At 41.6% G+C, this 25,151-nt stretch overlaps 1 protein-coding gene across 11 annotated transcripts in view; it reads right to left on the reverse strand.

The window, feature by feature from the left end:
• TCF4 (transcription factor 4) overlaps positions 1-25,151 on the reverse strand; it is a 386,429-nt gene that overhangs the window by 231,224 nt on the left and 130,054 nt on the right. For all 11 annotated transcript variants that reach the window (XM_055559678.1, XM_055559659.1, XM_055559664.1 and 8 more), the window contains 2 exons: positions 23,599-23,660; positions 20,216-20,312 (listed from right to left, as the gene is read on the reverse strand). In XM_055559678.1, the coding sequence (XP_055415653.1) occupies positions 20,216-20,312; positions 23,599-23,660 (159 nt within the window). The remainder of the gene's footprint in view (positions 1-20,215; positions 20,313-23,598; positions 23,661-25,151) is intronic.

Genomic DNA, 25,151 nt, shown 5'->3' on the forward strand with positions numbered 1-25,151 from the left:
TACCTGTAATTTCAAGTGACATCTAGTTCTTCTAAACTAAAAAATTACTCAAAGAATACCAGGAAATCCCTGATTTGATTAGCATATCCATCTAAATGGAATAAACTTCAAGCAATATGTGTATTAAAAATCATTTCTCAAATATAAACTATGCAAAAGAAAACAGTCTGAGCTACCTGGGAGATACCAGCCGACAAATATAGTAAAACTCAAAAAGAGAAGGATTTTTGCCCCTCCGACATGGAACAGATTGAGGGAGCCAAAGAAAAACACTGAGTAATGTAGCCACCAAACAGTAGAAACTCTTCAGCAAGCTACAACACAGTTGCATAGTTTGAACTTCAATGCTGCCCTTTAATTTAAAATATGCGTGTGTGTGTATAGTCATACCCATTTTAAATAAGTAGAAATCTGCACAAATATAAAGTGACTCTCCTAGGATCACTAAGAAAGCACGCTGAACCAGTCTAATTGGTAATGATTTTAAGCACCGCATTTAACTGGATTTTCTTACAGCACTAACGTTCCTACGCTGACGCAACCTAGCAGGCGACGCATTTACAAACTGTGACAGCCGGAGAACTAACAATGAACAATGTGCGAAACAGTCAATTACAGGCTTAAACTTTAAACAAGCACTTACAATGAAAATTAAAAAAATAAAATACTATCTTGGCTATTGGGTCATTTTCCAGGCTACTAACTGCTAAACCATGTGCAGAACGTGCTTCCAATTTAACCATCCAGATTTTCTAAAAAGGCAGATAGTTCTGCTCTGCAGGCAGAATCGAGTTGGTCTTCAATTTGATTTTTAAAACAAGGCAGTTGTACAGAAAACCAATAAGCTTTTTGCTCCAGATTATTTGAAGAAGAAAGAAAAGGGGAAGTAGGTTTTATTTTAAAGACCTTAATTTGTCTGTCTATGAAAGTGAAAAATGTAACCTTACTTGGTTTAGAAAAGAGGAGTAGCTGAATAAATTCTATAGCCCCATCAGCTTCTGAGAAGCAAAAGCTCCAAGTCTTGACTCTTTTGAAACACAGCATTGGCAATGGTTGCCAAAGCATAAATACTATGCAGGAGGTCAAGATGGCTTTTAAAAGTGACAGAGGAAATTTGAGTGTTTCCTAGCTAACAGAAGAATCTCTCATTGTACAAGTAATCAGACACAACGAAAGCTCAAAGTTTCACTCTCAAAATGGCCAGACTTCCAGTGGTGTGTGTGTGTGTGCTAAGCTGCTTCACTAGTGTCCAACTCTTGGCGATCCTATGGACTGTAGCCAGCTAGGTTCCTCTGTCTATGGGATTCTCCAGGCAAGAATACTGAAGTGGGTTGCCCTGCCCTCCTGCAGGGGAACTTCCCAGCCCAGGCATTGGCAGCTGGGTTCTTTACCACGAACACCACCAGGAAAGCCCCTTCCAATGGCACTAGATCAAAATCCACACACAAGTAAGTGACCAAAACAGAAGCCAGGTACACAGAAGGACTTTGAGGTCTTAAAGCTAAAGAAGTCCTACACACTGCTGTGATGAACCAAGATGGGTTGACTTTTGGTGATGAAACATTCATACTTCTCACAGACATGACCAAACAAAGGAAGCCAAAGAATGGTTTGTCCACAAAGAAGTCCACAATTGCAAACAGTGTACTGACATCCCTGAAGACTTGTCACCATTACGACATTTATTATGAAATCAAGTCAGGCTGACCTAACCTGACCTAGGTTCAGGTCAACCTAGACCTTGTACACAGTTCCACTGCTCATTTATAAAACAAATTGCTGGATGCTAATCCAAAATCACTGCAGATGGTGTTGCAGCCATGAAATTAAAAGACTCCTTGGAAGGAAAGTTATAACCAACCTGCTGCTGCTGCTGCTAAGTCGTTTCAGTCATGTCCGACTCTGTGCGACCCCACAGATGACAGTCCACCAGGCTGCGCCACCCCTGGGATTCTCCAGGCAAGAATACTGGAATGGGTTGCCATTTCCTCCTCCAATGCATGAAAGTGAAAAGTGAAAGTGAAGTCGCTCAGTCGTGTCCGACTCTTTGCGACCCCATGGACTGCAGCCTACCAGGCTCCTCTGTCCATGGCACTTTCCAGGCAAGAGTACCGGAGTGGGGTGCCATTGCCTTCTCCGATAACCAACCTAGACAGCATATTAAAAAGCAGAGACATTACTTTGTCAACAAAGGTCCGTCTAGTCAAGGCTATGGTTTTTCCAGTAGTCATGTATGGATGTGAGAATTGGACTATAAAGAAAGCTGAGCGCAGAATTGATGCTTTTGAACTGTGGTGTTAGAGAAGACTCTTGAGAGTCCCTTGGACTGCAAGGAGATCCAACCAGTCAATCCTAAAAGAGATCAGTCTTGGGTGTTCATTGGAAGGAATGATGTTGAAGCTGAAACTCCAATACTTCGGTCACCTGATGCAAAGAGCTGACTCATTTGAAAAGACCCTGATGCTGAGAAAGGACAACAGAGGATGAGATAGTTGGGTGGCATCACTGACTCAATGGACATGGGTTTCGGTAAACTCTGGAAGTTGGTGATGGACAAGGAGGCCTGGCGTGCTGCAGTTCAAGGGGTCCCAAAGAGTTGGACATGACTGAGCAACTGAACTGAACTGAATCCTTCCCCTCTCTCTGAGTATATACAGCTATCAGATTATTATCCTGCAGTAGGATTCTGTTCTTCAGCACCCTGGGAGTGCACACAGGGCTCTCCAGGGATCTTGTTCATAACAGGAACTGTGTTCCTGAAAAGTTGTCATGAGTCTAATTTTCATAGTCTCGATTTAAAGGCATCCTCTGGAAACTCCCTCTAAAGGAAATAATACCTCTCAATTTATCTTCATTGTTAATCCAAATATTCATTTAACCTTCTGCATCTACCATCAACATTTAGCTCATCTTGTCATTTTTCATCTTAATACCAGATGTAGGTGATGGATGCTTAAGAATTTTGTTCAGGGAATCTTGAGATTTTTGTTATTTGTTAGCCCAATAAGGTAGCCAGTTAACAATGATCAGCCAACTGCAACTTTATATCCTATTTATCACCTGGTAAATTTGGTAGATCCCACAACTGAAGAACTGCATTTGCTTCTTCCGGAAGTCACAGAAGAACTATTTGTCTTAAGCCTTCTCTCCAGAGGGCAGAATACTGACAGTAAAAACAAGGATCCACAATTACAGAAATGGCTCTCATTAATTATCCTCAACACGTAAGTGAGGGAACTCAGTGGAAGATTAGGTAGAGTCAGGATTAAGCCCAAGAGTGAACGCTGCTTCACATCACACAATCCAGGCTCTTGGCTGGAGAGAGTGAAAATGTGGGCAGACGGCACACTGGTAGACCAAAACAAACAAGAAGAATCTAATGAGTGAGGATTAATACAAAGCCCCATTCTACACAAGGAAATGGAAAACCTGTTGTAAAGCAATTGATGCTAAAAATATTTCGTCATTTGAGTGGACTGGGAGCTCAATTTCCAATCAATGCCAAAACATGAGTGTGTAAGTGAAACCTCAGGCTGCAGTAACATGAAAAACGAAAGCAGACTCACTGCTGACGAACTCTCTGCTGGATTCACCACGTGGAGAGGGAGAGACCAAGTGAAACACACACAGAGGGCAGTGACCAAGAATACAAGGTGTGGTTAAATCTCTGTGATGATGCTGCCTGTTTCCCAGTGACACTTTGGGAGGAAGCAAGACTTATCATCATGGGAAACGTGGGGAAAGAGAGAAAAGACACAATCCCAGGAAGCTTCAGAAGAGAAAACTAGTACCGCAGGCTGCCGGCTACAAAACCGAGAGCTTTCTGAAAGCCACGGCTGCCACAGCGCGCTTTCTGAAAGCCACGGCTGCCACAGCGCGACGCACTGCCGACGCACTGCCGACGCACTGCCGACGCACTGCCGACGCACTGCCGACGCACTGCCATTGGCAGGAGGGGCTTCCCCAACGCAGGGAGCGCCGAGCGCCCAGGCGGCGGAAGGAATGCCTGCGGGGCTCCATCCATTAATGCATTACTCAGCCTGTCGTTGTGCCAACAACTTTCCTAGGGCTTCATCTAGAAAGATTCCCATATTGGGAAGGAAGCTGATGTAAATCTGAAAGCACACAAGGAGAGCTCTAAGTTCCACTTCTAAGAATCTGTGATGTCTTCCCAAATGGTGGATAAATGAATGTTCTGAAACAAGGTTCAATCCAACCTGTCTCCATGGAAGAAAGGAAGAGGAAAGACAGGGAGAGAAGGAAGGAAGGGAGGGAGGGAGGGAGAAAGGAAGAAGAGGAGGCGGGAGAGAGGATGGGAGGGAAGAAGGAACAAAGAATTTATGAACAGCATGTTAGAGATGAGTGATTAAATATAACACTGAAATGACTGTGTGATCAAATCAAGAATGACCCAGTTTTCTTAAAGATATCAAGTTTTTATGGGAGATAAAGATGAGATGGATTCATTGTCCCCTTCAACTTAAGTTCTTTAGAAAGCAAAACGATTAATTAGAAAATAGGTTCCCTTTCCCCGCTCTCTGGTAATGGATCCCTTCCCATGACTTCAACTACCAAATATGGAAAACTACAGGCCAAATCTGCAATCCCCAGCCAGAACCACAAGTCAATTCACCCACAGATATCTCAAATATTCATTACCTCCCAAACTGAACTTACCATCTTAATCCCCAATAACCTACTTCTCTTCTCATAATCCACATCTCAATGAATGATACCACCGTCCCCCAGCTGCCCCAAGCCAGACATCAAGCCAAGGATGACTCCTCCCTTATCCATCAGTTACCAAGTCCAGCCATCTCCTTCCATTTAATATTGCTCAAATTCGTATCCTCCTCTTCATCCCCATTGTTGCTGATTCAGTCCATTTTCTCGTCATTTCCTCCTGGAATTGCTTTCGTCACCTCCTGAGTAATCTCCCCGTCTGTCCTGCTGCTCCCTTCACACTGTGGCTAGAGTGATTATCCAAAACCACAAATCAGTTATTCCACTACTGAAAAGCAACCCTTGAACAGTTCACCACATGCTTCAATGATAATCCAGGTTCCTTCCCCTACCATTCAAAAAAGACTCTTCATGTTTTTTTGAAGAGAGGGTTCTAATCCAGTTTCCCTGTCATTGCTTCCTCTGTGGACCTTACGGAATTATGTCTCAGTCTTCGGAAGCCTCTTCATTCTGCATTTCCCATGACATCCTCTAGCTCGTACACACCTGCCTTTCTCTCACCTGACAATTTACTTTATACCTGGATGGTTCCAACTCATCCAAGATGGCCCTATCACCTCAGGCATTATCACTTATAATACAATAAAATTCATATTGATTCATCCAATGACCATGCCCAATGCCCTTCTCTCTTGCCTGCCTGAATCCCAGTGCCAACTAACACTGTAAAAGTTCGCTTTCCCAGCTTCCCTTGCAGCTATGAGTAAATGTCTATCAGAGATTTGAACAATAAGCTGTTAGCAAAATCTTGCTAAAGCCCACGTGTTTCTGGGGACGCTTTCCCCCTCCTCCTGAAGGAATGAGATACAATTAGGTATGGATGTTACTCTAATCTCTGCCTCTCCAATTTCCTATTGTGAACTCTGACATGGTGTCTGGGGCTTAGCAGACATCTTGTGAGAAATGCAAGACGAGAGAAAAAGATGAAGGATTAAAATGAGCATGTTGAGGAGGGCAGAAAGGAAAGATGGCAACACTGATGTTGCTGAATTCACACAGGCAACTCCCACCTCCAGACATCCTCTTACATGATGGAAAAAGTCATCTTTGTTTGGCTAACCTACTATTATCAGGTATCCCATTAGTTGCAGCTGAACACACAGTTAACTGCTATTGCACCTCAGGGAATTCTGGCCGTGTTCCCTACAAGGGAGGCAGTGCAGGGTGGTTCAGAACAAGGGCTTTAGAGCTCAGCAGATAGACGCTTTGAATCTGGGCTCTGCCTCTTACTGCACAACACAGTACAGGTACTTCCATCTCCCTGATCCTCAACTGCACCACCCCCCAAAAAAGGCAATGACAATGCCTAAGAAAGAAACAAGATTATAAGCGTAAATTATAGGTGGATGCCTGGTATACGGTAAGCACCAGAACATCTCAGCCATTATTACGAGGTAGCTGATGGTTGGTATCCCAAATATATAATCCAACAGCACCCATGCACATATTGAATAGCTCCCTAATTCTGTGACCTGACACCCATCTGAATCCTTACTTAGACTGTGGGCCACGCTGAAAGCAAGAAAAGCAGCATGTCGCTCTCAGGTACCTAACAGGAGCCTGCATGACACAGATTTTCCACAAGCACTTTTTAGATGAATGAATGAATGAACCAAAGGCTAATTTGAGTGCTGCAGTTTATCATATCATTGGCTTTGAGTATAAATAAAATCTATATGGATGGTTAAAAAAATACATACACTGAGGACCATATGATTGCAGACATACTGATAACACATGAGTATTATTTACCAAGAAGATGATCAACTTTTAAAGCACTAAGATATTCTGCTTTGCTTTCACAAATATGTGACTTGCCCTTTCCCTCCCTGCTTAAGGGAGAACTTCTTCTCCATCTAAAAATCCAGAAAGCTAAGATATGAGGTGTCAAAACCACTTGCGACACAACCAAGCCAAAAACAGAACGTGGGATCGAAGTTTTATCTTCTCTACTCCATCCAACTTAGCCTCCAGAAAAAGCTCTCCCTCTGAATATTTACTTGTCAGGAAATTATAAAATGAACAGCCCTCATTGTTTTGCAGAGGGGATGATGACAGGGTGAGAGTGGGTAGCTTCTCTGGCAAATCAACAGTCTCCAAATATAGGGCTTTCCTGATGGCTCACTGGGTGAAGACTCCGCCCGCAACGCAGGAGACACGGGAGACTTGGGTTTGATTCCTGGGTCGGGAAGATCCCCTGGCAGAGGGAATGGGAATCTCATGGACGGAGGAGCCTGGTGGGTTACTTTTCAAAGAGTTGCAAAGTGTCGGACACATAGCTTCTCTGGCAAATCAACAGTCCCCAAATATTAGAATGCGCCCAAACATGTTTTCTAAACCGTGTTTTGTCATCTGTAGTCAAACACACATAAAATTGTATAGGAATGCTATTTAAAGGTGACCACTAAACTAGGCTGCCTAACCACAATGACCTTGGAAAATCGCCCTTGATGTAAAAACCAGCCCTCCTTTAACTAAGATCTTTGCGTGCACTGGGGGCGCTTTCTTTTTCCCTAGGGAGGAATACTCCCTCTTAGTAAGGAAAGGTGATCCGCTCTGATAAAACTTTAACAGGTGCTGAAATTTATATATTATATTACAGCCTTACAAGCCTACACTAATTATTAATTATCCACCTAAGTGTACACTGCTTTACACATCCTGCCCCTTAACTAGAGCACTCAGAAAAGCCATTGTACTTTGCCTGACTAACAGACCATATCTTGAACAGCTAAATGGCCTAGCAAATGCAAAGATTTTCCCATACGTATACTTTACAGCGTTAATGTGGATCCACTGCCTATGCAAACCAACTGCGTTTCCACGGCCACATCCTATCTTGAGGAAAGTGGGTAACTGAGGGAGGGCTAGAAATGGACAATCTCAGCATATTAGAGCCGATTGATGAAACAGCGTCCTTAGTGTTTGCAAAGAGCACCAGTCTGCGGTTAGAACTGTAGGGGTGCTGGGTTCTCTCATTCTGCTCTGTGAACATTTTCAAGAAGTCACATCAAGGCTGCTTTTTATGCTAGAGCAGGTGTGAACTTAATTCCACCCTTAAACTAGTATCAGCTCAGCTGAGAGAACGGCCGTAAATTTTTATTTCAGAACTAAATGAAACTCATGAGGGTATGGGGCAAAATCTCATTAACTATTAAAATGCCTTTTAAAAGACTCTGAGCACGGCTGCTTTCTTTTGTTTTATTTTCATTTTGGTGTTCAAACAATACCAGTTCAGTTCAGTTGCTCAGTCATGTCCGACTCTGCAACCCCATGGACTGCAGCACACCAGGCTTCCCGGTCCATCACCAACTCCCAGAGCCATACAGGATTTTAAAAGTAGACATATTTAGAACCGCCTTCTCCTTGAGGTAACAAATTCAGAGAGTTCTTCCCCCCAGAACACATCTCTGTGTTAAAGAAAAGGAAGAGGGCGTTAAAGGAAAAGTGCTGTGCTCAGCCGCTTCAGTCTTATCTGACTCTTTGAGGCCCCATGGACTGCAGCCCATGAGGCTCCTCTGTCCATGGGATTCTCCAAGTAAGAACACTGTAGGGGGTTGCCATGCCCCCCTGCAGGGGAACTTCCCGACCCATGGATCAAACCTGGGTCTCCTGTGTCTCCTGTAGTGCAGGCAGCTTCTTTACCACTGAGCCATCTGGGAAGCCCCAAAAGGAAAAGTAGGAGATTACCAAAAGATGGTCCAGCAAACTCCCATTCAGTAAGTCAGCTTTCCCCCTAACTAGTAAGTAGGATGCGCATCCCAGGCGGCGCAGCAGTGAAGCGCCCACCTGCCATATGCAGGAGACACACATTCAGTCCCGTGGCTGGGAAGGCCCCCTGGAGATGGAAATGGCACCCCACTCCAGCATTCTTGCCTGGAGAGTCCCATGGGCAGAGGAACCTGGCAGGCTACAGTCCACGGGGTCGCAAACAGTCGGACACGACTGAGCAACTCAAACAACAAGGATGCCTGACACAGGTCGCCCACAGCTACTTGAGCAGTCCGCCAAGATATTTAAAATATTTATGCTCACTGCATTTCAATTTCCAAATAACATTTTCAAGACCGTCAATAAGTAAAAAAAAAAAAAGGGAAACTATGCAATGAAAGAAAATAAAAACACACACAATATAAAGTATGAATCTTGTCCTGTCAATCCAAGGTTTCAGGATTCCCCAAATCTGAATATTAGGCTCATTTCCAAATACTCTGAAAGTTTTGAAGGAGACAAGGTCACCAATAAATTTTCCTCCATGATTTGGTACTGTCCAATTAAGTACCATCAGATACACATAAAGAGTTTATGCTTACATCCCAAGCAATCAGATTTGGCTACTGAATTTTTAAGAGCATGGCTTGGTCTGAATGGCCCAAGTGAGGAAGAGGCAGGAGCAATTAGTAACCCAATAATTTCAGAGACTCAGACAGCCATGCTGATACTTCAAGGCTAGAAAATCACACTTTGCGTTCAGAATGCTCTAAAATTAGTTTTTTATGTGTCCCATTCTCTCTAATCCTTTCCTTTTGTCTTCCTCTTCTCCACCAAATGTTATCAGATATTACACAGTTTCTATTTTCATTCAGCTTTTAATATGGCCCATGAGGGGGTGGCATTTAATTAATCACTTCCACATTCTGCCAAAACCCACTACGTGAGTCTCAAGTCTGCATATTACTTTTGCCAAGCTGGTCAGACCCAATGAGCAGAAAAAGAGCCTAGAGAAAATAAAAGGAGGTGTCATGATCACTCACAGCCACTGAATTTAAGGGCCAGGTATTTTTCCTGTTTCTTCATTTAAAGCCAGAGCTCAATAAGAAATTCCATCAGAGCACTAAAGATTATGCAACATCACACAATGGAGAGTGGCAAGTTGGGAGTCAAACCAGTGCCCAGCTAAACACAAGCCTTGGTCAGCCCACCAGCCTCCACTGCCCCCATATTCAGGCTGCAGCGAGATTTTCAAAGCTGTAAGAAAGCTTTTCATGTTTTATTTTCAACATCAACAATGTAACCTGCTATATTTTATACCAATTTAAAGCAAAACTCCCTTACAGTTTTTCCTATTAATAAACATGTGCAAGGAACTGGGGAGTGATTAATACACAATCGTCAAGAAGATGAGAAATGTTTGGGTTGTATCTATTTGGTGCCTAGGGATACATTTAATTCAGTCCCATCTATGCTTCATACCTTTTGCCACTGTTGGTCCCTGGACTTGATATTCTGCAAGAAGAAATAAAATAAGATCCCCTGTGTACCTCTTTCTACTAAAAATTCATACACACTTCCTTAGGAAGATTCAGAATGCCTGGGGAGCGAAGGGAATGAGAGAATGATGGCATACACACAGGCAACATTCTCTGCCAAGCTTCTCTGGAGAAGAATGAACTGAATTGGAAGACTATCTCCAACATATTCCCCAGAACCTAGAAGGTGCATGTAATAGCATTTCCTTGATGAAAAATGTCCTACCCAGTGGGTACTCCAAATGCAGATGACCTACAACACAGGTGAAGAAATCTCACCTTGTCAGCACCTTTACCCAAAATCCACACGAAGGTGCTTTCCACCTTATGCAACAATGCAACTTGAGAACATTTAAGCTGGAGAGAAAAATGGCTGGGGGCAAATATTTCCTCAAGGGGCGTTATCTGAATTCAACGAAGTTGTCCCCAAAGAGGTACTTATTTTATAGGATTACTGGTTTTTGTGGAATGGCTGGGGAGGGGGGGGAATCTTTGTTTTGGTCTTGCTGTCTTCAGAACTGAACGTGCAATACTGTCTCCACCCGTTCTTGCCCTTGGTTCCAATCTCTTTAGAAAGTAAAGGTGTTTTCAAACTGCCATCACCCAAGACCCAAGGTGTGTAGAATTTTCAATTAATTGAAGACATCAAGTGACCTTCCCTGGTGGCTCAGAGGGTAAAGAGTCTGCCTGCAGTGTGGAAGACCTGGGTTCAATCCCTGGGTCAGGAAGATCTCCTGGGGAAGGAAATGGCAACCTACTCCAGTATCCTTGCCTGGAAACTTCCAGGGACAGAGGAGCCTGGTGGGCTTACAGTCCATGGGGGTCACAAAGAGTGGGACACAATTGAGCTACTTCACTTGATCCTTGAAGGACCTTAAGTGACAGAGTACAAATATGCAGTTGTGCAATGGTCTAGGATAACAGCAGAGCGGTTGCTGCAAAGCATATCGCATCACTGTGTGGCTCACAATGACGCTGGGCTCAGTGTTGACCATCCTGGCCTTAGAAACGTGCAAGTTGGGGATCATAAGAAATTCAGGCAAAGTCCCATCACCAGGAAGTGGAACGAACAGCCAGGATGAAGACTGCAGCGCCCCCGAGCCCAGCCCACTATTCCACGAGGCAGCACTTCCAACGAGCTCCTCTGCAGCTTTGGTCCTAATGAATATTATCATATGAACAAAGAAAACAGGCTATGGTAATTTTTTTAACATAACCCTTTTTCTTGTTTTGGCTGGGCCGGGTCTTCATTGCTGTGCAGGCTTTTCTCTAGTTGCAGCAAGCAGAGGCTCCTCTCTAGTTGCGGTGTAGGGGCTTCTCATTGAGGTGGCTTCTTTTGTTGCTGGGCTCAGGATCTAGGGAGCGAGGGTTTCAGTAGCTGCGGCTCTTGGGCTCTCGAGCACAGGCTCAGGAGCTGTGGTGCACGGGCTTTGTGGCTCCACAGCACGTGGGATCGTCCTGGATCAGGGATTGAACCCACGCCTCCTGCACTGGCAGGTGGATTCTTTACCACTGAGGAAACAGGGAAGCTCTAAGGCTTACAGTATTTTTTTTTAATGAAGGTCAATAGCGCACTTAAGGTAGGCACACCACTTTCAAGGACACGAGGTTAAAAGCCTGAAGTTACGAGGGGCAATGAGAGGTTTGCCGGGTGTCGGATCTTCCACCCAAGGAACCAGTCAAGGTGTCCACTATTGGCTTCTGCTGTCCCAGGCCTGTTTTCAGTGGCAAGCTTAGGCAAAACTCAAAGTAATGCTTTTCCAGTGAAACACTTGAGAGGAAAACTGTACTAAAGGAAAACAGCCCTGTTTATTCCACATCCTGCTTTCCTTTCCTGATGGACGGTCTTTCCCCTGTCCGTGTTCTCATTAGCCTGATTCCCGCCATGACTGTGATCAGCGGAGGTGGGAAACTTTTGGTCAAAAGTTGGATCCAGCTCTCACCACAATTTCATGCAGTCTTGGCACGCTGGCCAAGATTAAATGTCTTTTGGCTGCTCCTAATCCTCCATATTAAAGATCAACAAATACAACTATGTACATATTAAAAAAAAGAAGAGGGTTCTTTGCCCTCGGCGGCAGGATCCTGTGTGAGAGCTTCATGGCAACACGGCAGGTGGCTGGTGGGAAGTTCCCGGGCGCCTGTTTGGCAGTGGCCCAGGAGAACAATCTCTGTCTGTCACTTATAGTGACACATCCCGGGACCCTGATGCTCCAGGATGCCAAGCCCACTCTGAGTGGCTACCCCAGGGGACTGTGGGAATGGGCGCTGCCCTTGGTCTCTGCCAGAAACCACCAAGGGGACTGCAGGAAAGGCTGGAGGGTGAAGCCATAGGCGGCTAGCTGCATGACCAGGCAGCTCTGGACAGCCTGGCAGGAATTCAAGCCAGAGACCTGATAGAGAAGGCTCTGGATGATGCTGCCTGAAGCCCTTAACTCTGGCTAGTTGCTGCCTTGATCAAGAGATGAAGACAAGGAAAGCACAAGTCTTGGTGATGAAATGACCTCAACTCCTCCCCCCATCGCCACCCCCGCTCCTTGCCCCCATGTGTGACTCTCCTGCTGCTGTTTCCCCACCGTCTTCCTTTCAGAACTCGTTTTCCATCCCACGCCTCTTTGTCATTCTCTCTAATCTGCTGACCAGAATTCAGAGTCGAGACCCATTTTCATATTTTGCTTCTCACAAGGAAGCTGGAGCCTTGGTTCTTTATTTTCAAAGCTGCTAAGTTGAAAATTACAGATTCTTCTCTTAAAAGAAACTAAATAAGCCCTATAAATTGGCTAAGCATCCTCAGCCCCCTTCCCTCTTGTCTCGTCCCATTGAACAGGCTGGAGAAGCAACTGTGTAACTTCCCACCCCTTTCAAACTCTGCAGCTGGAGATGGCCGTGGATGGAAGAAAGGCAGGGAGATCACGTGGGCGGACTCATCTTTCCCTCCTCCTTGCTGCATCTAACCCAAACCTGACTTCTGAGACTGTGACAGTCATCTTGAGACAATGAGGGAAAGGACAAAGAAATCACAGAGATACAAGCCTAGACGTCAATGAACCGTAAACCAAATCTAGTCATGGTCCACCACCAGACTTCTAATATGAGAGAAATTATCCATAAGCCACCATTAGTCACATTTTCCATTCCTTTCAAGAAAAGCAAGACTACGGACACGAACCGCTTTTTCCCTGAACTTGACTCTAAAACGATTCAAGAACTTTCTGTGTGAGAAATCTTTCTGTGATATGTGGAAGATGTACACTTTTCTGTGAACTATAGTTTTCAATTAACGTTTTTCTGGTATCAGTTCTTCTAAAGTTTAAAAGAGCCGGGTTTGGTCCACCTAGTTGGACTATAAGAGTGTTTGATCAGCGCAGCATTGCTGTGTTACACCACAGAGCAGGCAGTCTAACGGAAAGAAAACAAGACGAACGAAAGAGGGGCAGCAATGCTTATTGACTGGACAAGAGGAAACAAGTCACCGTACCTGAATACTGGAGGCACACAACTTCTTTCAGTGGCCTTTCAAAAAATATTGATTTTACTCATTTCCTTTTATAAATAATCTGTGGTGTGTTTCTTGAAAACTGAAATCTACGCTACTGTTAATATGGTCTCTTTCATGATATTCTGGACAGTCAAGGACACAGAACTACAGAGTGAATTTCTAGACGACTGCCTCTGGTTTAGGGTTTTCTTCCTGACACAGTAACATGTAGGCTTGACTTTAATTTATGGGCTTTTCATTTAGGGCTTAGACCCAAATATCTGATTTCCCCGACTGATTCATGAATGAACCCCTTCAAGAGCCACTTACTGAGATCCTACAACTCTGTGCCAAGCACTGGCCCATACATAATACTTTTCTCCTGGTGATGTAACTTAATGAGTTATTATTTTATCCCTATTCGATCCAATCACTTACCTACAGTTTGGAATGAGCTGAGGTAGAAAAGAAATATCCATCTGAATCAGGCTCTAAAGAATTACATTTGGAAACCACATCACTAGTAAAGTTAACTTGAAGGTATCACAAAATAGAGATGAATGGATTAGACAGGACGATAAAACATCTCTAAACATAAAACATAGTATAAGCAGAAAATGGCACACCTAAAGGATCAATGGACCATCAGATGAGAAAATTACCTCAGAGATCATCTAAAGGCTTGCTCCCCCTCCTCAGTTTAAAGGTATAAAAAAGATTTGACCTGAAGACCCACAGACAGTTGTAGCAAGAGAGTAGAAAAGCCAGTTCTCTAGCTCCTAGCCTCTAATCAAAATCAGAATTAATTATATCATTGGAGATGACACTAAAAGAGTCTTATTTGTTAACACTTCATGAAGACATTTTAAATTAACATTAAAAAAAGAAAACTCCCAAACAACGCTGATAAGAAATAAGACCATTATTAAACATTTCTTCTCTCAGAAATTGCTTGCTACCACACTGTCAGTCCAGCAGCCAACAGACGGTATCAAGATAACCTCGAGCTAAAAAGTGTCGTTAAAAAGAAGACATCGGAAACGCACAGACATCCCTAACTAAAGAATTTGTAAGCAACCCACTATCACTATTGAGCTTCAGAACAATTTAAAAGTGAACTAAAATGTCCAGAGCTGACATGTACATTCACAATTTCATTTTTACAAAATTACCAAGGTATTATTTGACCTCTGGCACTTCAAACATCAAATAATAGCAATTTTTGTCCAGGTTTTGTTATTTTCAAATATTTACATTCCAGCATGGGAAGGAAAAAACACACTGAACCAAGAGGTCAAGTAAAATCTTACCCATGCTTTTAAAAAACTATGTTTCTTTGTGGTCATTCTTTTCTTTCGTACTTTAACGTTTTCAAAACCGTTTTCCTCCTAAGAGCCTCTTCATTGGGTATTTCCAGTTTTACAATGAAAAGAAAAACTCCCTCTATTAACATGTACTCACATTCTCCGTTTTACAAGAAGACTGTGCCACTGGCCTCCGCCACTGGGATTTGAAAGTGCTCACAACACTTCACCTTTATGCTGGGCTAAACTCAGGGTAGCCATAAACACTCTGAAGTAATACAAACCTAAATATTCCTGCTCAGCAAATGCAGCGGTGGAAGTGAATTCTAATGAGCCGGCAGCTGTCACAATATGACCACAGTAACCAAATCAAAATATCAACCGCTAACCCAGATGAGACTCAAAGGTCATCCTGTAAGCCAGCAGCTCTCTGCAGTTCTGCCTGAACCACGATCTAATCCTGCAGTAAAATGTTCCACTGAGCTAGTTCAGAAACCAGTTACTCTACAGCGGGAAATTATTCCGTGCACTGGTGGAGTACCACGAGTGGGACAAGAACCAAATACCGCAATAAGGAAACCGAACCATTCACAAGGGGACATGTAAAAACACAGCCGCTGATGTTGAACTAAGCTGCACCCAACCATACCCAAGTATCACTTTTCACATCCTTCAGTTACCACTGCATGTCTATAACCGCACTGGCATCTTGCTCACTCAAACAATCTGGCTTTCAATTAAAGCTCTGGAACAAAAGAAGGAAAACGTATACTTAGGTCCTTCCTCAGATCAAAAAGTCATGGCTAGAAAATATATTCTTTCATTGTAAAAAAAAAAAAAAAAAAAATTTTTTTTGGACAATTACCTGCAAAAGTTTTAATGTTTGGCAAACACAAGAAACAAACAAGAATGATTTTTAAAATCCATAGCCTTTGCATATAGTTCTTTCCAGGATTTTCCAACTATTCCTTAACATATAATCCTCTTGAAAACACAAGGCTCAGCGCCATGGTCCCTTTGACCCATTAGCGTATTCTGAAAGCTACCCACTGACCACTGTAAAGGTTTCCTCAAACTGTTTAATAACTGTAGTGAACAAGTTTCCAACAGATCAAGTGTACATTATTATCATTAATGATCATACATTGTCACAAAGAAGTGATTAGTTCTCTCCAGATACAAAACAGGGCAGGGAATTTCAAACAAGTAAAAATGCAAACTAGCTTGCTTGTCTCTACCCAAGGGAAAACAGTAAGTGAGGACTCAGGAAGTGTCAAGTAAGAGTCTACTACACAAATATTGAACCATGGTGTTGTGCACCTAAAACTAATATATGTCAATTATATGTCAATAAAAAATTTTTTTTTATTTAAAAAGAGAACTGTATGAAATGGCCAAGGCAGGCTGGCAGCTACATGATGCACTGCTGAAATCTCTCAATTCCCCCAGGCTTCCCCACACTGAAAGAAAGACAAAAGGCCATGCACACTTATTTTTTAAAACAACACATTTGGGGCCTGCTTTTTTTTGTTTCTTTTAGTTATGTTTTTCTTTAAAGGATTTACACAATATCAGCTTCCAAAACTCTGTGTGGCAACTTTAAATATAGACAGCAGTGGAGGGAAGAGTGCACCCTGACAAACCAAGTGTCATTATTAATTTTTCCAGCACAATAGCTGCATGTGTGTGCACATGTGCATGGCAACATGTGCTCGCATGCAAGTGCACTCGTGTCCATTTGTTTATTTTTAGTTTAGGCATTCAAACAATCAAGTAAGGCATTGTACTCAGATATGCAAGCTTATTTCTAAAGGAGGTAAATTAACGTAGACACTACTACTCTTATAAGTCATGTACCATTTTGCATAAATTTGAGATACACAAATAAATTAAATTTTTGTATTTTGGTGCCAGAGGTATTAGATTACAAATATGAACATTTATGCAAAATCATTCACATGAAGTCAAAGAGTTCAGACTTTTAATTAAGCGTTTTGTTACCTTGAGAGTTTATAAGCAAATGTTAGCAATGCCTGCATCATTTCTTCAAACTACTGTACTGCCATAAGAACAAAATGTAGAATAATAAGTCACTATCCAAAGAAAAGAGTGTCTCAGTATTTTTTCCCTTCTCTGCAATAAAATAAAACCTCACTAAGTGAACAGTTTACCAAAAAGAAATAGGTCATCTGCAGTTAATAACTCTTTCCCGTAAAATTAGTGTCACTTATTTCTGTAGCAGACGCCTAATTCAGTCACAGACTTGATTGATTTGACAATAGAGAATCTGGTCCAATAAAGTGGCTGATTTATTTCCGATGCTATAGCTTTTACCCTAATGTGACACCAGAGCAGAATGAAATCTTTGACATGTAAAGAAATCCTTTACAGTTTTTCATGAAAACCAAAGCTTCTGAAAGTGGATATTGGATTGTTGTCCAGAACTTAAAAGTCTAATATCTTCTTTTGGTAGAACGAAAACTTCCACAAACACCGTAACCCAGAATATGGATTTGGACACAAAGAGTAGTTTAGAATATACCATATACTCTGTAAATTCAAATTGCTGGCTATACTCATAGGTCTTATTTCATCTTTGTCTTCATTTGTAAATTGGTTGTCTTTAATTTTTTGAAAACAATCTAGCTTCTCTTTGTAAAGGTACAGCAAAGCACCAAGCATGGCTCATTGCAAAAGTGGTTTCATTTTAAATCAACAGCAGCCTGGGCAACATCAATGAGCATCTTTGTTCCCTGAGTCTAGCCCTGAGATACTCAAGCCAATCAAGAAGGCATTTGGGATGTGAGAAATTATCAGGAGGTGGGGGGGTTAATGCAGCATCCTAGCGAGTTCTCTAAAAATATTTTTAATTCCTTTCCAAAGTAAAAACGCGAGGTATTTCATAATAGTCTAAACGCCTTTTTCTCTCTCCTTTTACTTTTTGCACACTGCGCCATGCCCTCGCGCTCTGAGGGCAGCTTCCCTGACCCTAGTCCGACACTGCACCGTTAACAGCAGATAAACCATTTAGCCCAAGCACAATTCTTCTCTGTGCAAAAATCTGCTTGAGGTGGAAAATGTAGCAGTTTGTAAACAATAAAGAGCCATGTTTCAGACCAGACAGCTTATCTAACAGAGAAGTCCTTTCATGGGGAACAGTGGGTGGGAGCCTCCGGACACAGTAGCATTTCCTACCACAATGCAGGAGACTGTCTTGGCCTCCATATTTAGGGGTTTAATGGGAAGGAGGGCAGACGGAGTAAAAGAACACAGCTGACATGGACTTTCAGCTTAAACAACAACTAAGTGAAAAGAGTCAGCTCTCGGAGCTCCGGCTGTAGACGCTCGGCCCACTTATATTTTAAATACTATTTGAACTGAAAAAAAAATAAAACGAATTTGGTTTGTAAAACAGCTGCCCAAGAGGACACACAAACAAGAATGATTCTTTGCTATCTTCGTATTGCTTGGTGTCTTCTGTAATATTAATTTATCAATTTGTTCTTTAGGAAAACATTTTTTCATGGACATTATATAAACTTCTAAATATGAGTAGTAATTTATTTATCACATTTTATCCTCATTGGAGGATAGTTTTAGAATTCTTCAGGACAATTCTCTAATATACTCTTTCAGTGTTACTTTTCAAGATGATTATTTTCAAGTTAATCTTTTACTTTATGAAGTTGGATACGGATAAATAGAGAAGGGATGGTGTTAGGATTTAAAATTACTGCTATTGTCATTGAAGAATGTAAAGCTGTTCTTTCAAATCTAAGGTGACAAACATATCTAGTCACCTGCATCTGTCCATCCTGGAAACAGGAAACACTGCATCTCATGACTCATTTTAGAAAGCTAGGATTCTTGCTTTAGCTACAGAGTTAAAACATAAAAGTTACTATTTTAAATTTTTAAAAAAATAAGAAAATATAAGAACATGGTCAGATACAGCTTTGAGATCCTGATTCTCAAAGTTGGGATGACACTTAATCACCCATTAAAAATAAATTCCTAGTATTTCTCTGCTTTGACTACTGTGCATTTAATACCTGAAGTCCCTGTAGTTGGATTTGATGGTGATTTCTGAAAAGATGACTCACACTCAAGAATGATCTACACCTTAAATAACAAGTATAGGGATGAACTGAGAGAGGAGCATTGAAACATACACTCTATCACATGTAAAATTAAACAGCCAGTGGAAATGTGCTGTGTGACGCAGGGAGCTCAAACGCAGTGCTCTGTGACAACCTAGAGGGCTGGGATGGGGTGGGAGCGGGGAGGAAGGTTAAAAGAGGAAGGGGATGTATGTATACCTATGGCTGAGTCATGTTGATATGTGACAGAAACCAACACGATATCATAAAGCAATTATCCTCCAGTTAAAAATAAATTTAAAAAATTATAAACAGAACAAAGTTAACATTAATTTACAAAAAGAAGTATAGTGACCAAGGCTTAAAAATTAAGACATTCCTCAGAAGCATCTGCAATTATGGTTTCAAAATGATGTATGTATGGCTGCATGTCTTCCTTGGAGTATAGTCCAACAGCTTCTGCCCAGAAATTTAACCTCATTTATTGATGGATTCGCAACAGGATTTGGCCAAGTTGAGAGATTTACTAATATTGTTAAAGCTCACATTTATTAGAACAAAGATCTTTTTTTCCCAATCAAAACTAAAGTAACCAGCTATTGGGACCTTTTAAGTCATTATAAATTATCTTTTCATTGCTCAAGATACTGCGGTTTTGTGTGTTGTTTTTTTTTTTTTTAAATCCTACAGGTAGTCAAAGCAGAAAAAAATATGCTAAGAATTCCAATAGAAAAGACATGCTGGAAACACAAAGGCTGTCTCAAAGGACACGTAGTTCAGTTCATGAAGCAGGATGGGGACCTCCTAGATCATTAGCACTAAAGTTCACACCTTGGTGAATACACAACCAGACTTTACAATTCAACTTGAACATGCTACTTTGATTTAAGCATACTAAACCTATTATTACAGGAATTTCCATGACCCCTTTCATAAAAGTTCATGCTAACGCAGATTTTATCTCATTGCCAACTGATAGACTCAATGATACTTCTTACTTTAAATATTCACACCTTTCACTTCATCAGCCTTAACCCTGGAAAACTACTGCCGCAACAATGAAATTGGAAGAAGTGCTTTACATCTAAGGAACACAAATTTTCCACGTAGATTCAGTATCACTGAAATTAGGTAATTCCACACACTTGTAAAACTTAGTCCTGTATGCGCTATTACCAAGCAAAGATCATCAATATTTTTCTGTAATTTAAAATTACTATAGTGAACTAGCTAAATATCTTAAGTTCTTAAAAACAGAATCTCTGTCTGGGCTTGTATTCTACCTTTGATGGTAAAACATAAGCATTCCAAAAACTCATGTTAATTTAAAATTAGTCTTACTTTGTATTCTGGAATTGACAAAAGGTGGAGAGAGATTGTCATGTGACCCAAGGTCCCTGCTGGTCATGTGGTCATAGGGAGTCCCATCTCCATAGTTCTGTAAATAAAATAACAGCATAAGTTTAAATTTGCCATGAATCAATCAGCACGTAAGTCTGACTACTGACATCTCTCTGAACCAAAGAAATTGGACCCCACCATTCTCACCCAGCACCTTATTATAGGAAAGCTGCATCTTCTCAGGTACAGTGCATAAGAAGGGCTCTAAAGTTTGCAGAGCTCACATTTTCCCCGAAATCATAGTGAAGCTGGAGGAATAATAATAATGGAGCCAATTGCACCAAGTTATTACAATCAAATGAAATAATGCAAGTAAAACACCTGAGACCTATAAAATATATTGTAAATCGTAATTATTATTTTGATAAGCCCACATTATTTTTGAAAAAAGAGAGTAAAATGTGCTATGGGAAAGTTATTCATAACCTGCAACAAACTGCCTTTGGAAGGCAAAGGTAGGACCTTGTAAACAGCAGCATTTGGTTTTATGAAATTGAAATTTCAATGTTTTGTTATAGACGTTATTGTGGTTGTAAAAGAATTGGATCATTCCGTAAGTAACCAGCTACACAAAAACGTTAAAATTATTACAACAGGACTATAAATGAATATCAGAATTTAAGCATAAATTCTGGATTTGGACAAAGTATGCCACAAAAAAACAGTTTTAAAGCAGACGGTAATCTTTGGAAATTTCTAATTACTATGATCATCTCATGATTTAAAGGGGAGTTTTAAATTAAAATAAGGTTTTTAAACTGCCCAGTCACTTGCTTTTAATGGAGGAGTTAGATAACATACAGGAAAGAGTTAAAATCATCTAAATGACAGAGTTCAAATTTTAGGTTACTGGAGGAGCCTAGAAGGCTGCAGTCCATGGGGTCGGTGAGGGTCGGACACGACTGAGTGACTTCACTTTCACTTTTCACTTTCATGCATTGGAGAAGGAAATGGCGACCCACTCCAGTGTTCTCGCCTGGAGAATCCCAGGGATGGCGGAGCCTGGTGGGCTGTCGTCTCTGGGGTCGCACAGAGTCGGACATGACTGAAGCGACTTAGCAGCAGCAGCAGCAAGGTACATAAAGTGACCAGAAAGGAAAAAAAGAGTCATGCTGCTCAGCTGGTTGCACTGTCCATAAAGACTAAGTCAAATTTACTCAGAGGTATCAGTTGGTATGTTAGCCAAAGGGCAGAATCTGCCCACATGAAAAGGACGGATACTGTATGAAAAATGAAAACGCACATCCCTTCACTAAAGAAGCGACAGAAACCTTAAGGTTCCAAACTACCCCGTTTTCAACCGCCTTTCCTCAGCTATAAAAAAATCAACTTGAATGATACTGTGATGGGATGTTGCCAGTACATCAGGGCATAAAAGGATGTCACATTTTAAACATATATCATTGCTCTTATACTCACTTGTTCTATACCAGACATTGCATAATACTAATTATCATTTATTAAGTATGCTCACCCTACAGAGTTATTAAGAGCTTAATATACATTATCTAATTTAAACGCCAGCACAGTGTTTCAAGATGACTGGAAATATCACCACTTGAAGATGAGAAAAAAGAGACACCTGCCCCCTGGCTGTCCGATACAAGCCAGCCACAATAAGCTGTCTCATGCCAGCTCGCTGCATTTAGAAAATACAAATTACAAAATATTGAGTCAAAGTTATCCACCAATGAATTCCCTGGGGAAAAAAAAAAAGGCCAGACTATTCATGAAAACCAAATAAGAGTCAGGACGATCCTAATGATCATCCCTCTCAGAAGAACGACTGAAAGAGCTACGTGTTCTATTAAAATGAGAAAGCAGAAGACATTAAGTTCATGCGAATGAACTCAACAAGCGAGGGACATTCTGTCGTCTCCTACACTTGCTGTCAGGGGAATGGATTGATTTCTGCAAGTGAGGACTGTAATGTGAGGAGGAGGAAAGATTTCCTCAACCCATCCATATAATGTGGGAGAATCTGAAACTCGACAGCTGGTGCAAAGTCTCAGCGAAGTTCCTGGTAAGCTGAGAGCCCTGGCTGTACCCTGAGACCAGAGCATGAGCCCCACGGCCAAAGGACAGGTGGAAATGACCAACATGGCTTGCTGAGACGGCCCCCTTCGGACAGCTTGATTACCTTCCTTACTTCTTACGCCAAAATACAGACCACCCTCCACCCCAAATGTGTGTGAACACTTACAGTAAAATGTGCCCCAGCTCCCCGGCCCTGCAGAGCGTTTCATCTATCTACACAGCTGCTTGGGGGAGGGCGAGCTGTTTCGTGTGGTCTATGTCTACTTTTAATCTGGAGTTATATGTATTGTTATAAAAACTGGGAGGGATTTCAGAAGGCCTAGCGATGACTCCATTAAAGACAGATTATATATAAAATCGTTCACATTTGAGTTAGAAGGAACAGAAAAGATCCTCTGGTTCAACTTCTTCATTTTACAAAGTAGCAGTCTGAGGCCCAAGGAAGTGAAATGACACACCCAAGGTCATACACGTATAAACACACTCATGGCCTAACCACCCTACTCACACCCCATGCCATGGTCTTCACATGACACCCTAACAACCAAAAGCCTTGGACAGGAGTAGCAAAAATCTGCGAGCGAATAAGACATGTGCAGTTAAGTACAAGCCACTTCTTTTCCAAATGACTCTGCGCCATGGTCTGTAAAATACAAGACTGACTTAAGGAAAGATGACAAATGAACAAGTCTGAAGAATAAGACTTCGTCTAAATCAGATCGTATCCATTTACTTTGAAATTTAAGGATTTGGGGTTGTGTGTGTTTTAAAAATAAAAGCTACTTTCAAAAAAAAAAAATTAAATGAACGAACCCACTGGTGACCAAAGGCAGTACTGTCGGTGGGACAATCACATGTTTACAAAGTGCAACCGACAGACTTACTATGCAGATGACACCGGAAGCTGCAACTGCACAGGATGCCTTCAGAATTAGTCAGTGGCCTATTTACACCAATATATTACAGGCATACTAGGAATTTTTTTTTAAGTTGCACCACCTACAAAAAATAGCTTTCTGTTAACACTGGATCAGTAACTGGCAAAGCAAGGCCAAATGTTTAATGAAGGGGTTGTCTTCTGGTTAGCCAAAGTAGAAGGGGTGTCAAAATCAATAATAACACCCAATAAGAGCATGAAAAAAACGCCAAACAGAAGCTGATCCTCATTAAACTCAGTCCGCATACATAGCCATGCAGATGCGTGTTGGGGAGGAAAAACTCACCTTCAGTTTGTCAATTTACATATTAGGATGTCTGCTTGTGGGGAAAAGATTAGATATACTTACCCTGGACGGGCTTGGATGTCCTCCACTCCCCCAGGACCCTGAGCTACTTCTGTCTTCTACATCTAGGGACAAGAGAAAAATTCTTTAGGCTTTCTTGCAATAATTCTTTCTTTTTGTATATGCACTTTTAAATTAATGTTTCAAATTAATCTCCTGTTGCCTTTAATTAAGAATCAGGCACGAGGCTACCATGATGATAGTAGCTTCTGACCCAACTACTTAAATTAACTCATTTAAATTCACAGCGGAAACGAACTGGACCCTCAGGAACCAGAGGTATGAACATAAAAATTACTTCCATCCTTTACAATGTTTCATAGCCTCAACTTTTATCAACCTGAAATTGCACTTAAAATCTTACAAAAATCTTTTGGACAGGTTAAGTTAAAACTACACTAACACAACCTTAATATTCACACATACACAAAAGTTAAATCAGGTAAATATCCATACTATTAATATTATTAATATTAGCGGCATGCCTGCCATAACACTTCTAGACACTTTCTGTCCTCTTACCGGCTCAGACAAGCCACTCGAGGCCTACCCACCAGACGACAGATGTGCAGGAAAACACATAAGATGAAAAAGGACATTAACAGTCTATTTCCACCAGAACATCACAAGGCTATCAGGAGACTTTTTAAGTTTCTTAGGACCACATCATCTCAGTCTTTTTTTTTTTTTTAAATAGGCACAACACTTGGCCTACAGTCCTTAATCTGGACAATGAGATGTGGACACGAAAGTTGTTAAAGCATTATGGCGAAATGACCTATGTGAACTCCCAGAAGGCCGGAATTCTTTAGGCCCTGTACCAGCAAAGTTCTAATGCTGACCAAATTCGAGATGCTTCTTCAGCGCTTCAAGTGCAAATATGAAGGAAGGGGAGTCTGACGGCTAAGTTCCCACGTTCACTGCTCAGAACATAAAAGTACGTGCAAGATCAGTCACTCTAAATTTAGAAATGGCTTTGAGATTTTTGATCAAAGGCCCTTTCTGAGTATAAAAAGTTTCACTGTTCTATTATCTTGGTCACGGTGGGTAACAGACGGCCATCACAAGCTTCCTCTGACAGGACTGGAGGAGGAGGCGTGAAACTTCGGATCAGGAGATGTACTCCCATGGACCGTGTTTCCTAACATTTCAGTAATACTGTTTCTTAATGCACTACTGTCCTTCCCTTAATTACTCCTATTTTATTATCAGCAGAAGTGATCGTAGTATAATTAACTGACTTATTTGGGGGTCCAGTAGAGGACATGGTGTTTTAGAATATTAAGAGAGGGACTAGAAACAGCAACCAACAACTAGGACCACTAAATGTGAAACCTCTTTTTTTGACAAATATCGTTTCAGTTACTTTGGAAAGTTCTTCCAAAGAGAATGCAAATGCAAACAGCTATCCCCTGCAGACAGCTAAAATCAGTGCCTGCAAGGGACTTCCCTGATGGCCCAGTGCTTAAGACTGCACTTCCACTGCAGAAGGCAAGGACTGGATGCTTGGTCAGGGAACTAAGATCCCGCATGCTACATGTTGCAGACAAAAATAG

Source organism: Bubalus kerabau, chromosome 21 (assembly GCF_029407905.1).
Source record: "Bubalus kerabau isolate K-KA32 ecotype Philippines breed swamp buffalo chromosome 21, PCC_UOA_SB_1v2, whole genome shotgun sequence".
In the NCBI taxonomy this organism is placed as follows: domain Eukaryota; kingdom Metazoa; phylum Chordata; class Mammalia; order Artiodactyla; family Bovidae; genus Bubalus; species Bubalus kerabau.